This window comes from Cygnus atratus, chromosome 7, assembly GCF_013377495.2.
Source record: "Cygnus atratus isolate AKBS03 ecotype Queensland, Australia chromosome 7, CAtr_DNAZoo_HiC_assembly, whole genome shotgun sequence".
Classification (NCBI taxonomy): domain Eukaryota; kingdom Metazoa; phylum Chordata; class Aves; order Anseriformes; family Anatidae; genus Cygnus; species Cygnus atratus.
The window spans coordinates 315,500-331,364 of NC_066368.1; the positions used below are offsets into that span (position 1 = coordinate 315,500).

Genomic DNA, 15,865 nt, shown 5'->3' on the forward strand with positions numbered 1-15,865 from the left:
CCCTTCTTATAGATGGGCGTCACATTGGCTAGCCGCCAGTCAACTGGGACCTCCCCCGATAGCCAGGACTGCCGATAAATGATGGAAAGCGGCTCGGCCAGCTCCTCCGCCAGTTCTTTCAGTACCCTCGGGTGCATCCCATCCGGCCCCATCGACTTGCGCACATCCAAGCTCCTTAGCAAGCCGCCAACCATTTCCTCATGAATAGCAAAGGCCACATCCTGCTCCCCATCCCCTTCCGCCAGCTCAGGGCACTGGGTATCCAGAGAACAACCGGTATTGCCGCTAAAGACTGAGGCAAAGGCGGCATTAAGCACCTCAGCCTTTTCTTCATCCTTAGTAACTAGGTTTCCCCTCGCATCCAGTAAAGGATGGAGATTCTCCTTAGTCCTCCGTTTCGCACTGATATATTTGTAAAAGGATTTTTTGTTGTCTTTAACGGCAGTAGCCAGGTTGAGCTCCAGATGAGCTTTGGCCTTTCTAATTTTCTCCCTGCACAGCCTCGCTACATCCTTGTAGTCCTCCTCAGCGGCCCGCCCTTTTTTCCAAAGATTATAAACCCTCTTTTTTCTGCTAAGCACAAGCCGCAACTCTCTGTTGAGCCAGGCCGGTCTTCTTCCACACCGGCTCATCTTTGGGCACGTGGGGACGGACCGCTCCTGTGCCGTTAAGATTTCCTTCTTGAGGAGCGCCCAGCCTTCCTGGACTCCTCTGCCCTTCAGAACCACCTCCCAAGGGACTCGGCCAACCAGCGTCCTGAGCAGCTCAAAGTCAGCCCTCCGGAAGTCCAAGACAGCAGTTTTACTGGTCCCCTTCCTGGCCTCGCCAAGAATAGAGAACTCTACCATTTCGTGGTCACTCTGTCCAAGACAGTTTCCGACCACCACATCTCCCACCAGTCCTTCTCTGTTTGTGAAGAGAAGGTCTAGCGGGGCACCACCCCTGGTGGGTTCACTGACCAGCTGCGTCAGGAAGCTATCTCCCACGCTCTCCAGAAACCTCCTAGACTGCTTTCTCCGTGCCGTGTTGTGTTTCCAGGATATATCCGGGAAGTTGAAGTCCCCCACGAGGACAAGCGCCGACGATTTTGCAACTTCTGTCAGTTGCCTATAAAACTCCTCATCCGTCTCCTCATCCTGGTTCGGCGGTCTATAACAGACCCCGACCAGGACGCTAGCCTTGCCGGCCCTCCCGCGGATCCTAACCCACAGGGATTCAACCTTATCATTCCCAGCCTGGAGTTCCACAACATCAAAAGATTCTCTAATGTAGAGAGCCACGCCACCACCCCCTCTGTGCTGCCTGTCCCTCCTGAAGAGCCGATAGCCAGGCATTGCAGCACTCCAGTCGTGGGAGCGGTCCCACCACGTCTCCGTGATGGCAACCAAGTCATAGCCTTCCTGCTGCACGATGGCTTCCAGCTCCTCCTGTTTGTTACCCATGCTGCGTGCATTAGTGTAGATGCACTTCAGCTGGGCCATCGCCTTCTTCCCCAGCCTAGCCATTGTTTCCCCCGGCACGGCTCCAACAAGCCTTGTTTGAGCCCCGTCCCCCTTCTCGCCTAGTTTAAAGCTCTCTCTATGAGCCCCGCCAGCTCCTGGCCTAGGATCCGTTTTCCCCTTGGAGATAGGGACCCGTCTGAGGCCATCAGGCCGGGTGCCGAGTAAAGCTCCCCATGGTGAAAAAACCCAAAATTTCTGTGCCGGCACCAGTCTCTGAGCCACCTATTAACCACGTGAGCTTTCCATGTCCTCTCCGTGCCTCTCCCTTCCCCCGTAGGGATAGACGAAAACACCACCTGCACTCCCGCTCCCTCCACCAATCGTCCCAGCCCCCTATAGTCCTGTTTGATAGCCTTGAGGCTTCTCTTTTCAAGATCATCACTGCCAGCCTGGACTATCAAAAGAGGGTAGTAGTCAGAGGGGCGAACCAGGTTTGGAAGCTTCCTGGTAACGTCTCTGACCCTGGCCCCAGGGAGGCAGCAGACTTCCCTATGCGTGGGGTCAGGCCGACAAATAGGGCCCTCCGTTCCCCTGAGTAGGGAGTCGCCCACAACAATCACCCTTCTTTCTTTCTTGGTGGAGGCAGTCCTGAGGCATGGAGTCAACTTCCTCACCTCAGGCATCCTCCTGGGCAGGCTTCCTACATCGTCCTCACCCACCAGTCTCTCAAGCTCCAGGGCCTCAAACCTATTGTTCAAGGGCACCTGGGAAGGCAGCGCCGGAAGGGGAGGGCATCTCCTGCGAGGTCGAGAGGGGACCCGTCTCCATTCCTCCTCAACTCGCGGGTCCCCTCCCTCTGCCCGATGGCAACAGGGCAGGGGGTCCACCCCCCTTTGGGGCGTCTCACCCCGGTCCCTCTCCCTCCGGTCCTGCAGTCTCCTTCACTGATGATCACCATTTGGGCTTAGCCCAGAGCCTTTTATGGATTTCAAGCCCTTTTTTCCCAGAAGTATCCACTGCATGTCCTCTCAGTGTCTCCCCTCTCCTTTGGCCTTACTGCTAGTGAAGTTCCACTTCCTCAGCTTTCAGTCCCTTGTGTGAGGTGAATCACAGCTCAGCTCCACCATGTGACTGAATTACCTTGCGTGGGATTTCAGATTTGAAAAACAGTTTTTCCCTTTATAGTAGGCAAACATTTTGAATTTGAACAAAGAACTAAATTATAGACTTTGCATTGCTAGTCCCATGCACAAACCTTCCCTGTTTGAGAATTCAGCATGGAGGTAAACAGGAACAGAAAAGGCAAACGTACCTTATGTACAAAAAGGAGTTTGCAGCCTGCCACCAAGAACATGGGAACAGATTTTTTCAGCTAGCAGTGTCCAGCAGAACCCCCCTGCTGCACAGGGAAATTCCCCAGATAATGATGGAGTGAGGAATTGTACTTGGACACAGCAGTTAATGGCAGTCAAATCAACAAAGGTATGATAAAGGCACACTGGTCACCAAGCAGCTGGCATACAGGCTTCTTCCAAAGATATTCTTGGTATTTTTTTTTTTTTTCTTGTCTATGGGCAACAGTGTATCTTGCTGAATGAACTCATGGTTATGCTAAAGTAGTCCTACTAACCTTTGTATTTAGATATAATTAGTACATAACTACAAAACATGATCTGGAGATGATGGCTGGAGATGTCCATTCTTGTCTGCCTGATAGACGAACAGAAAGAATTCCTGTGGGATGGGAAAAACCTCATGTCACAGGTGAAGGTTCCTCTAACCCATCCCCATCTGTCCAAAACTGCTTGTTCTTACAATTTGCTAATGAAGGACCTTCCATCTACAATTTACCTGTCCTGTCATAATTTATTTTTCATCATATTGTCTGTTTTCCTGCAAATGACACTGATTTCCATCTGCCATTTCCACACGGGAGACAGACAACAACTAGTCTCCTAGATGTGGCAAGCTCAATTTTTTCAACTTCTACTCAAATACTTTTACCACTCTGGACTCTACTGTTCTTTTTCTCACTTACTTAATGCACAGCACTCCAAACAAGACAGAATACTCTATCGAAGGGCTTGCTGGAGCTGAATTAAATAATAACCATACCTTCACCCATTCATGCCCTTCCCTTGATGTATCTTGTAACACATCTCAGTAAGATAATAATGAACTACATTCAAATTCTGTTCCCTTAATGTATTTCTACTGTATGGATAATCTGTCAGTTATTCCCAATATTGTATTGGTGCTTTTGAATTCTCCTTTCAAAGAGCAATGCTTTACACCTCCCTGAATTTAAGCTTGCAATCCTACTTTATCTAAAACCTGAAAACAACTTTGATTGCCGATTCTGACCTCTGATATACTTGCAGACGTTCTCAGATTGGTGCCATACCTAACATTTGATAACTGTATTCTCTACTCCATCATCTTTAGCAAATGTAAAACTACATGTAAACTGTACTTAGACTATAATGTATGCAGGGTGCTATCTTGTACCCATTAACACAGTAGGACTAAGAACTATTGGAATAGAAATAAACTAAAAATAATAATAAAACCCCAAACTGGTTATATTCAAAATAGTTTTAAAAATGCAGTGTTCTATTTTTTTCTTAAAATAAAATTTCAGAGCGCCCCATAAATTCCTGTTAGAGAATTTCTTAGCTCCTTGTTTACACTAAAGATAAACTAATGAAGAATAATGGATGTGAAAAATCTGGACTCACAGAGGACCTCAACTGGGGCAGATCACCAAATTGAAGAGGAGGAAAAAGAGGACATTTTTTCTGAAATATTTTAAGGTCACCTTTTTGTGGTTTTGGAAACCCTCTGTTTTTGGCATGAGGTACATTCTATAATGATGTTTTCCCAGGAAGGGAATATTAATAGCTTCCTTTCAAGGATTCACATGGAAGCATTTACAACAATTCCTGTGGGTATATTTTTATTCAACTATTAGCACACAGAAATGTATAGATCAAAAGTCATAATTATGAAAACAGCCAGAACTTTGCTCACCTCAAATAAAAATAAAATAAAATACTTTGTTATGATGCTTTGGGATGTGGTTTAGTGGTGGACTTGTAGTGTTAGGTGATGGTTGGACTCAATGATCTTAAGGGTCTTTTCCAACCTAAATGGTCCTGTGATTCTATATAAATCATTTATTTTATATGTATATGCATATAGACAGGGTTTAAACACTTATCATACCAGAAATAGACATATTATACACTTAGATCTAACTAGGTTTATTTTCTAAACCCATATATTTTCCATAATATTTCACTTTCATTCTCCAGAAATTGCTCACAGTAACTTGCCTCTTTAACTTACCCTTAGAAACATTTGAGATACTGTTGGATCATATGGATCATCATCATAGACTATTCCATACAGGAAACTACCAACATAGCTCACCTCATTATAGATGAGAAAAATCCCCACTCTTAATTTGCAACATACCCTTGTGAAAAGTAAGCATAGTATGTTTTCTGATCTGAACATCTAGCTACACACTGCTCCTTCCAAGAACTACCCCTTTGCAGTATCAATCCGCCAGTAATCATTTCTTTTAAAGCTATCCCTGAAGAGATTTTTCCCTCATAAAGGCCTAGAATTAAATTCAAAACTTTTTTTTTCCTTACAAATAGGAAATCCAAGAGGATAGGAGAGAGATATCTGAGAGAAAACTCTCATGATATAAGACAATAGGCCAGAATAGCAAATTGTGCCAACATGGCTTCACTAAGGGCAGATTATGCCTGACAAATCTGGTGGCCTTCTATGATGGGGTTACAGCATTGATGGGTAGGGGAAGAGCAACTGACATCGTTGACCTAGACTTCAGCAAAGAATTCGGCACTGTCCCCCATGATATCCCTGTCTCTAAACTGGAGAGACATGGATTTGATGGGTGGATGACTTGGTGGGTAAGGAATTGGCTGGATGGTTGCACTCAAAGAGTTGTGGTCAATGGCTCAATGTCCGAGTGGAGATCAGTAATGAGTGGTGTTCCTCTGGGGTCAGTATTGGTATGGGCACTATTTAACATCTGTGTCAGTGACATGGACAGTTGGATCGAGTGCACCCTCAGCAAGTTTGCCAATGACATCAAGCTGTGTGATACAGTTGACATGCTGGAGGGAAGGGATGCCATATAGAGGGACCTGGAGAAGCTTGAGAGGTGGGCCTGTGCGAACCTCATGAGGTTCAACAAGGACAAGTTCAAGGTCCCGAGCACAAACATGGGAAGGGATTGAGAGCAGGTCTGAGGAGAAGGACCTTGGGGTGTTGGTTGACAAGAAGCTCAACATGAGCTGGCAATGTGCACTTGCAATCCAGAAAGCCAAGCATATCCTGGGCTGCATCGAAAGAAGTGTGGCCAGCAGTGTGAGGGAGGCGATTGTCCCCCTCTGCTCTGCTCTCATGAGACCCCACCTGAAGCCTTGCATTCAGCTCTGGGGACCCCAGGACAAGAAGGACATGGACCTACTAGAATGAGTCCAGTGGAGGGCCACAAAGATGATCAAGGGGATGGAGCACCTACGAAGGCAGGCTAAGACAGGTGGGTTTGGTCAGCCTGAAGAAGAGAAGGCTCTGGGGAGATCTCACAGAAGCCTTCCTGTACCTAGAGGGGGCCTACAGGAAAGCTGGGGAGGGACTTTTTGTCAGGGAGTGTGGTGATAGGACAAGGGGGAATGGCTTTAAACTAAACGAGGGTAGATTTAGATTAGATGTACAGAAGAAATTCCTTACTATGAGGGTGGTAAGGCACTGGAAGAGGCTGCCCAGAGAAGTTGTGAGTGACCCACGCCTGGCAGTGCCCAAAGCCAGGCTGGGGGGGCTTTGGACAACCTGGTCTAGTGGAAGGTGTCTGTGCCCATGGCAGGGGGTTGGATTTAGATGACCTTTAAGGTCCCTTCCAACCCAAACCATTCTATGATTTTATGGTTTTATGACTCTGTGATGCTACCTACTTCTGCAGATCTTTACTGGTGGAGTCACATGCTATGTCATATGGATCCAGAAAAATTAACAAGAACCTAAATTATTCAATAGCTGCCTGCCTGGTTTCTGGGTGAAAACAAAGTCTGTAAAGGGAGAAAATTTGCTGCTCTTTCATTTTTCACAATTTGTTTGCTTAGTGTAATGAACATGCTTATGCAAACAAGCAAGAACACTAGTAATCACTCAGATGTCAAGCTGTATGAACATTTATCAGACTTTAAGATCAAATTTGTGATTTTAAGACATGAAATGACTACAGGAAGAATGTAAAACTGTTGTACAGTCACACGTTTTATGGTGACTATAACAAAAATAAGCAATAAAGACCAAAACTGTGACTAAATGGTAAAAAGGTATGGTCAGATTTCCATGTGGGGCTAGAGAAATCTGAACTATCTGTGGGTTTATTGAACTCTCCTTGTATTAAGACAAGGAAAATATTCAAGCTCTCTCATATGTAATATTTTGTACAACACACTTCTCCCTCTGACATATACTATTACTACTATTATTATTGTTATTAAATACAGAATACAAAATACAATCTGTATTTTCAAACACAGTAAATATCTTCAGTCATGAAAAACACCTCTTGTCAATACTGCTTGGTACTGTTTCTTCCAAAGTCTTCTAACGTACAACAACATAATGATGTTCAACATTTATATTCATACAGTTGTCTGCTGCCCTCAACCCTCACCTCTTTATGGTTTGTTTAGGCTGATGGATAATTCTAAGAACAAAAACCATTTGTTTCTCCCACAGATTTTCACAGCATTTCTTACATGTGACTCTGTATTCATGACAGACAGGTTACATTCTGCTTGTTTGATGAGTCACTTCCTAAGCAGCGCATGAGCACAAAGATGAAAAGTGTGCTACCAGCTCTCTGCTGCCCCTTCACCAAACCTGGTTAGTGAGTGGTGGGCTGCCAGGTGCTTTACTTTACTCCGGGATGAAAATAAGCAAGCTCATAGAGAACTTGACCACGCCTTAGATTTAAAATGGGAATCCTGACCTGAATATGAGAGAGAAAAAGTTCTGTTCCAGTAAAAATAATATAGTAAGAACTGGTGTAACAGCGCTGCATTCCTTAATGATAGGGTCCCTCCACTTACTTCAGTGGAAACTTGATGGGGCCTTAAATGGCCAGCTTAAAGAGTTCACAAAGAACAACATTTTTCCTCACAAATCCCAGGAGTGAGGGCTGCATCCACCCAGGACCAGTGTCTGACTTATGCAATGTGCTGTAGACCCCTGGCTGTATCAGGTGTGATGGGGAGGGGTTGGGGAATGCCTTTAGGTGGCACACTGTGACTCCATACCTGTCTCCTTAGTCACAGACACCAGACTTTTTTGATTATGCTTGATCAAGAGATTGCTTATGACCTGAATTTTCCCGTGTTAATTGCACATACGTATGAATATTCAAATCACATCTTGTGTATCATTACAACTTATTGAGCATTATGTGCTCAATAAACTCAAGTAACTGCTTTGGAACTAATCAATTCTTTATGTATATGAATACCTTCTCCGTAATAGTTGCTAATAAAAATACACGTAATACACATCATCAGAAATAATTTAAAGATGCAACGTACCAATCAGTAATACACCACCTTGTTCGAATGAAACCTTTTCTGGACCACTTGCACTGAAAAATAAGCAAATAAGAATCAGTCATCTTAAGCAAAGGATTACTGTGAAAGTAAAACGTACTTAAACAGAGAAGCAAGTAAAACAAAGTTCATCCATACAACGTAACTAAAAAGCACTACACACTGACTGAAGAGGCTTGAAAACATATATCGTCTCTCATAAATCCTGGAATTATTTACATTTTTGGTCCTGAAATACAGTTATAAACTTATGTGTAAAATTAACGTAAGACCTGGTAGTTGTTTAGATAACCAATTAGGAAAGCTTTTTATATTTATGTTCATCCTAAAACAGCAAATTCTTACTGCCTATGCATAAATGTCTTGTCTCCTTGTAATTTTACCTGACCTGTAAAATGTCATCAGAGATTTACATCAAATTAAAATGAATGAGATGTGCTAGAAAGCCATTTCTCCTATTGAGCCAACCCACCTGATATTTCTATAAAAGTTAAAGGGAATTTAAATAATGGTAAAACATCACATTTATCAAAACTGTAACGTTTGTGAGAAAGCCACAAATCAGCTCTTGCTAACATACCATACTTCTGGTACAGCAAAAGGATTTTTTCAGCACCACTCCTAAACCGCTGCCATGAATTACAACGTCCCACAAAAAGACATGATTCTGCATCCTTTTTATTCACCGTAAACAATGAATGTGGGGCTAGGTGAACGTTCACTGGTAATGATTGCTGCACCAGACAGGCCTAAATAATGATGCCAATGATTCTGTAGCAAAAGACCGCAGCCACTTATTACTAATAAAGCACCAGCCACAGCAATGTGTTTCCCACAGTTAGGGGTATCACTCCCTAAGCCTCTCCTAACGTACTGCCTATAGTCTTCAGACGAGACTCACCAGATGTACTTATCTGCCTCACTGTGAATAGATAGTCCTTATGAAATTTCAAGGTCCAAAATCCTCCCAAGACGGTGAACTACCTTGCAAAATCTAAATGGACTGTTCTCTAATCACCTTTCAGATAACAGTTACGTATCTCCCACCTCTTCCTCCCCTTGTTAGGCACAAACAAAGTAACAACAAAAAACCTCCTTCATTTCTGCAACTGCAATCAAGACCAACCAGACATAAAACTCCTTTGCCAGGGCCCTTTCCCATGAGGATTCTCCCTAGATTCACAATATGCTTACAAAGATATAAGAATGTTTATTTTACTGAGTAAATAGCTTATTCTTGAAAGCTTTAATGTGAAAACAATTTATTTATATGCAGTTCTTCTCTTCAATTCAAACCCAGAAAAATTTGCAAAATTATCTGTAAATGACACCTTATTTCATTGGCCACACTCAACTTTAGAGCTTATAATTTTGTAAAAAAAAAAAAAAAAAGCGTTACCTGCATGCTACAAAAATAAGAAGTAAAAAAATGTCTACAAAATTCAAGAGCATACCTTTATCCAAAGTTATGTACTATAATTTTGGGAAACCTGATATCAGTATTTGTTACTTCAGATGGTAACTTCAGAACCACCTTTCTGCAGGCTTGTACGACCTTCCCACACAGACTTCTACAGCCAAATTTTACTGTGAGAGCTGCAGGAAAAACTGCAGCTTGGCTGTTTACCTGAGGACCTGGCTGTGCTGACCCCACTGAAGGAGGGTCCAAGGCTCTTCCTGAATGAATTTTATCAGCTTTGCATTGCTATAGCAGTGGACAGCACAAGAAAATGGTCCTCTTGACACTGCTGAGTCCAAGACCAGTGACTAACAACGAAGTCCTTTATCCAGCGGATCAAAATTTGTATTTGATACCATAGAGACAAAATGAATAACTTTCTGTTCTTGACTTATGTCTGTACTTAGTTAACTTTCAGTGTGATCACAGGACATATATAAGACGGAAAAGAATAAATTAACAAATATTCTGCCAAATGTAAAAATTTCCTACAGACAAAAAGAGAAAAATTTTATAAACAGAGATTGTACAGAGTAAATGGTCTTCACCTCTGAGCAGATGTGAAGTTCATCCCTTGTGCCACCATGCAGATCACCACCTGGTGACTGCTGGCAGCTGACTGCATCAGTTCTGCAACTACACACAGGTTGAAACAGGTGTTTTTGATAAGACCAGGTGTGATAATCCCAGACTGCAAAAATCTCATATTTTTGAATTATTTAATAAAATTGTTCATCTCCCTGTCCATAACCTCCCTGGAAAGAACTCCAGAATGTCAAGACATGTTTTCTTCCACTTTCTTTAGAGACTTCTTCTTTTCTTATGCCTTCCTTTTCCAAGCATATTCATTTATTAGTGTTACAGAAGATGAAGGTACAATTGAAGCATTGTAGTAAAAAAAGAGAAAACCACGTATATTTTATATGCTGGTCAGAAATAGAAAAAGAAATTATATGACTAGGGATACATATCTTTAGCATTACTTAGATTAAATCAGTTATCTGCATATATAATTTTCACCAAATTAGACAGTTTTCAAGGAGAGGAAGACCACCAATCTGACCTTTACTGTGTCCACAAAGGATGCAGCGCTATAAAGAAGTCCAAAGGCACAACTCCACATTAACAATGAGGTGGCCTCATTATTAAAACAGGCCATTACCAGTGGTTTCTGGACTCTGGATATTCTCTGGGATTTTTAGAGATATTTAGTAACTGACATCAACTGTTTGCTGATGCATCCAGGTGTTTTTTGTTTGTTCGTTTGTTTTAGGAATGTGTGCTTTCTAGAGCAAGTAAACTTGCTTAGGTCTAAAAAGATTGTATTTAGGGAGGAAACCCCAACAGTTCACTATTCTAAAATCTAGTCAATGGATACATTAAGAGATGAAATAATTAACCTAAATCTTTATTATTGTCCCTTAAGAGATCCCAATTTTTAATTTTTCTTAAACTGCAGCTCTACTGAAAAAGAACTCTGTGGTGGCTATGAATAATTATCTACTTTATTTTAAATGTTTTCTGTGGTTCTTGCAGTCACTGGTCAATTTGAGTGGTAGGCTGGAGGGATAATACACCAATTCTTCCTGACAGCCCAGCCTTCACAGCTCAACTACAAATCCCATAATCCAATAAGGTCCCTTCCATTCAGGGTTGCTGTGATGACCATGGCAATACTGTTACAAGTTGAGATTTGGCAAAATGTCAACTTTTTTTTTTTCAAAAGGAAAACACTGAAAGAAGTTAAATGCTAAAAGCATTCAACATTGCGTTAAATATAATCTCACTGAAAAAGGGGCTTCTGTCATCCCATTCCTAAAAATAACTGTATCAAACTCCTAATTACTGAAAAATAATACATTGAACTTAAAATCAAATAGTCCAAGCCTATGATGTGGTCCAAGACAATGCTTTAAATTGAGCTGTCATTCTTCATTTGCTATTTTCCTCTTTGGCAACACAATAGGTACTTCAAAAGATGTAAAAGAGAAACAGGTATTAGGTTGCTTAGAGCCATACCCAGTTGGGTTTTGAGCATCCCCAAGGACACTGATTCCACAACCCACCTGGGCCTGCCTCTCTTCTAGTGTTTATCTGTTTATCCTTACGGTGTCGCGTCTCCCCCCTGCCCCGTTTAGTCAGATTTTCCCCTGCTGCAACTGCTGACCACTGCCCCTTGTGCTGCTGCTGTACACCACCCAGAAGAGCCTGACTGCACCCCTCAAAAGCCAGCAGCTGGCCGCAGCAGCCAGCCCCATGGTACACCTTACCACCCTCTCCTGGCAGCACAGACCAGCTCTCTCATCCTCCTCCCGCATCTCCCAATTCAGCCCCAACCAGCTTGGTGCCTCTGCTGTGCTTGCTCCAGTTTGCCCCCATCTGTCTGGTCCAGGGGTTCCCAAAAACAAAACGCTGGAGACGTGATGCCAAATAGAGGGGAGGAGTCCTTTCCTGGGACCTAACATAACTAGGATATTGTTGTCATTTCATGCTGCCAAAGCACAGTGCTGGGTCATGTACTTGCTGTCCAACAAGATCCTGGTCCTTTTCTGTTTTCTGGACAGTCACCTCCAGCCTGTACTGCTTTACAAGTTATTCCGTCCCTTTAGGGGATACTTGTCATTAACCTTTGCCAAACTTTCCCATCAAATGACTTCTTCAGCCTGTTGAGGTCCCTCTGAACAGCAGCCCTGCCCTCTACCGCCTTCATTGCTACCCCATCTTGACATCATCTGCAGTTGAGCATGTGTTTCATCCTACTGTCCAAACTGTTAACACAGATGTTGAGTAGTAATGACCCCAGAATCAGCCTGAGGAACACCACCAGCAACCAGCCACCAGCTGCACCACAGATCACCACTCTGAGGCTGGTTGATGGCCAACTTCCCAGCCATCTTGTAGTCCATCTACTCTAGACACATCTCACCAGTTTGCCTTCAAGGGTACTATAGGAAACTGTATCAGAAGCCTTGCTAGTGTCAGTGCAAACAACATTCGGGGCATTCCCTTTTGTCCACGCAACTGGTCACCTAGAAAGGTTTGCTCCATCACCTTCCCACAACTGAGGACAAGCCCGCTGCCTGGGACTCTCTTTTTTGCCCTTTTTGGAAACAGCTGTGACATTCATGTTTTCCCAGCCCTCAAGAAGCTCTCCCTTTTCCAATGGCAGAGAAAGGCCTCACAACGACATCAGCTGGATCCCTTTCTCCCTGGGATGTGTCCTGCCTGCTGCCATAGACTCATGTATGTACAATTAGCTTAAGGTTTTGTGTAACCATAGCGTATGAGACTGAGAGTCCTGCTGTCAATCATCACACACTTCTTCTACAGGCCATCCCGCAGGCCTTCACTCCGACTCCGTCACCGACTACCATACCAATACAAGCAATACCAGCATAAAGCATGCCCAGCCCTTAGCTCTGATGCCTTACGTTTCATGCAAGCCTTCATTGATACAAGCCAATTAAAAGGTATTTAAAACACAATTTGTTTCACGACATGGTAAAACACAGGAATCTCTTACTGTAGTTTGGCGTTTCCTCATGCATGCATTGCGAATATTTGTTTTAAGGGCAGTAGTATATCTTAGATGTTACTTTGCCACATTTCTTCTTTAATAAGTGTAACTGAAATTCCAGCAAATCCCTATTAGAAGTCCTTAAGAAAAATCACAATTTGAAAACTTGTAGTTACATTCCATCAGCCTTTTCTTTGTGAATAGAGTCTCTCAGGAGATCGTGCTGACCTTTTAAAACCCCCTAGAAACACCACCTACATAAATAACCTCTGCTACATCGGGTAAAAGGACCTCCAGACAACATTAACATGAAGAGAGAGGTTATAGAGGGCTAATGTCAAAAAGCACTGTGAGCAATAAGTAATGCACACAAACCATGATTGATAATGACTAGCACAGAGCTTTAATTCATCTTTTCTCCATCATTTTACTGAGAGGGACCATATCAAATTAAATAGTGACCCAGCAAGGGTTTATTCAACCATACAAAACAGGGGCATGAAGGAAAGACATATTAAAGTGGCAATGACTGCAGTGTAATTGCAGCTTCTTAAAGGGACACCACAGCTCACAGATGAAGATGGGAAATCTCCTATGTGAGGCAGCCAAGCACTGAACAGGAAGAACAACTGACACACCAAGCAGTGTTCAGTATTAACAGGCCTGTGTCGTTGCAATGAGAACTCGTGCAGAAACTTGCATCTCATGTACTCATAATATGCTTAATGTTTTACTGACCAGCAAAAAAGGCATATTTTGGGGCAATTTTCCATAAAAACCATGTGGAATGCAGCTCGAGCCCCCAAATGACTTTCCTTCTTTCCTTAGATCAGTTCACAAAATTAAAGAATTTGTGTTATTGTGTTTTTATTAGTTCATATACGAACTCTCCAAAGTTTCTTTCTGATTGACCTGTATTTCAGAATGCTACATAGTACATGGGAAACTCAACCCTAACTCAGCCTTTGAACACTAAAACATTGGAACAGCACTATTCAGTCATATTTTTACTGGTAAAAGATTTTTAAGAGCCATTATATAAATATAAAGTTCACTTATCAAAAAATGTATAAGGAGACCTCAAGAATGTGAAGTTAATCTATCGAGTAACAAAGTCTACTATGTAGTGAAATATCAGTAATTTAAGTGATAATTTGCTTTTTGACATACTGCTTTGATTACCATTTATTTACCAGAATACAGCATAGAGTTTTACTTAATAATACATCTACCAGAAGACCAAATTTAAGTCTCTGTATGATGTAAACAAATATAAGAAATACATGATAAAACATACACTTGCTCCACTGATTTTCACATACAAAACCATGTAACGTTTCAATCATTATTGCTGTTGGCTTTTTCGTATACACATCACCAGTGGAGAAACCAACCAGTAGCAATATATAATTTGTTCATTAAAAGTTATTTTAGAAAACAGAAATACAATAATATGCAGCTTTTGATGTTAAGACAGAGTTAAGTATTTACTTGTAAGAAAGTTTTAAGTTATAATGTCAAGTTGGCAGAAGGCCTGTGGAAGTGACGGGTATGGGTATACATATAAAACAATGATGAGAAAGAGTAACACAAACCACCAGCCTGTTCTCACACTTCATATTCACAGAGATACAATTTATTTTGTTTTCCAAGACATCTTCTTTTTTCTCCTGTACTTTACTAAACTCTCCAAATAACATTTAAATCTACAGGAATTCCTTTCTCTCGAACAGCAGAATTTAGGGTTGACGGGAGTATAAACAAAGGACCTAAATTTTAGGCTCCCAAACCAAAATACAATAGTAACTGCAGCTCATTTCACCTGAAGTATTCTGAGAATGTAGTATTTACTAAAGGTAGATAACTACCATAACAAAATCTTTATTATTAAAATAATAGTAGCATGGTGATAACGTGACAGCCATACATGGGATTGCCAGGCATGGCAAGGTGACGTGACTTGTCCCAAATGCCAAAATTGGAACTCGGATCTCACAGTGTCTTTGCTGTTAATGTTAGGATAAGCCTAACTCAGCGACTGATCACATAAGATTTTCTTTCGGATATATTTATACAAGAAAATCATATTACTACTGGAACATGATTTAAAATAATTACAAAAACAGCAATGGTGGATGGAAACATAAAAACGTTGTCTTTCACCTTAGATACATACTGCAGGTGAGCAACGTGCCTCACATATTTTGGGTCACTGATGTGCTTTAATATTCTCAAATACAGTGCTTGGAAAGAAGAAAATTTTGGAAACAGAATGTAAAGAACTATAGCCTAGAAAGGCAGAAAGAAAAAACTGTTTCATATTCCAGATTTTAAAGAAATGATCTTTATTTTGACTGTAACAGATATTAACTAGCTGATCCACCATCTGTAAAACAACTTAAAACCAGGTAGAGATGATATAGATCATCTGTGCTCTCAGAGAGGTATCTACATTTTAAAATAAGAAAAAAATGTCCAGATTCACATCCCAGAAAGGGGATACTACATCTTTCACCTTACAATATTAAGTCTCTTCTCAGATCCTCTGTTAATAGGATTCCTTTAGCCAGCAGATGGATTGTGAATACAGGCAGTTTCATCTACTAAAAGACAACATAAATCATCATTGAGAAAGGAGAGACCGCAGTAAGGTTATCACCATACAGCCTTCTCCATGAAAGGTTTGCATTAAAGCATTAGTGAAATTAATTCATCTTTCATAAGAGCTTTGAGCAGTATCTGTGATCTATGATAACAACCAATTTCTCACTATGGGAAAAAAAAATTACTCAGGCCTGATAGA

The 15,865-nt window shown here is 41.8% G+C and overlaps 1 protein-coding gene across 1 annotated transcript in view; it reads right to left on the reverse strand.

The window, feature by feature from the left end:
- The window catches only part of INPP5A (inositol polyphosphate-5-phosphatase A), a 253,893-nt gene that overhangs the window by 97,894 nt on the left and 140,134 nt on the right, over window positions 1-15,865 (reverse strand). Inside the window, exon 7 of the mRNA XM_035547561.2 lies at window positions 8,069-8,121. Coding sequence (XP_035403454.1) covers window positions 8,069-8,121 — 53 coding nt within the window. The remainder of the gene's footprint in view (window positions 1-8,068; window positions 8,122-15,865) is intronic.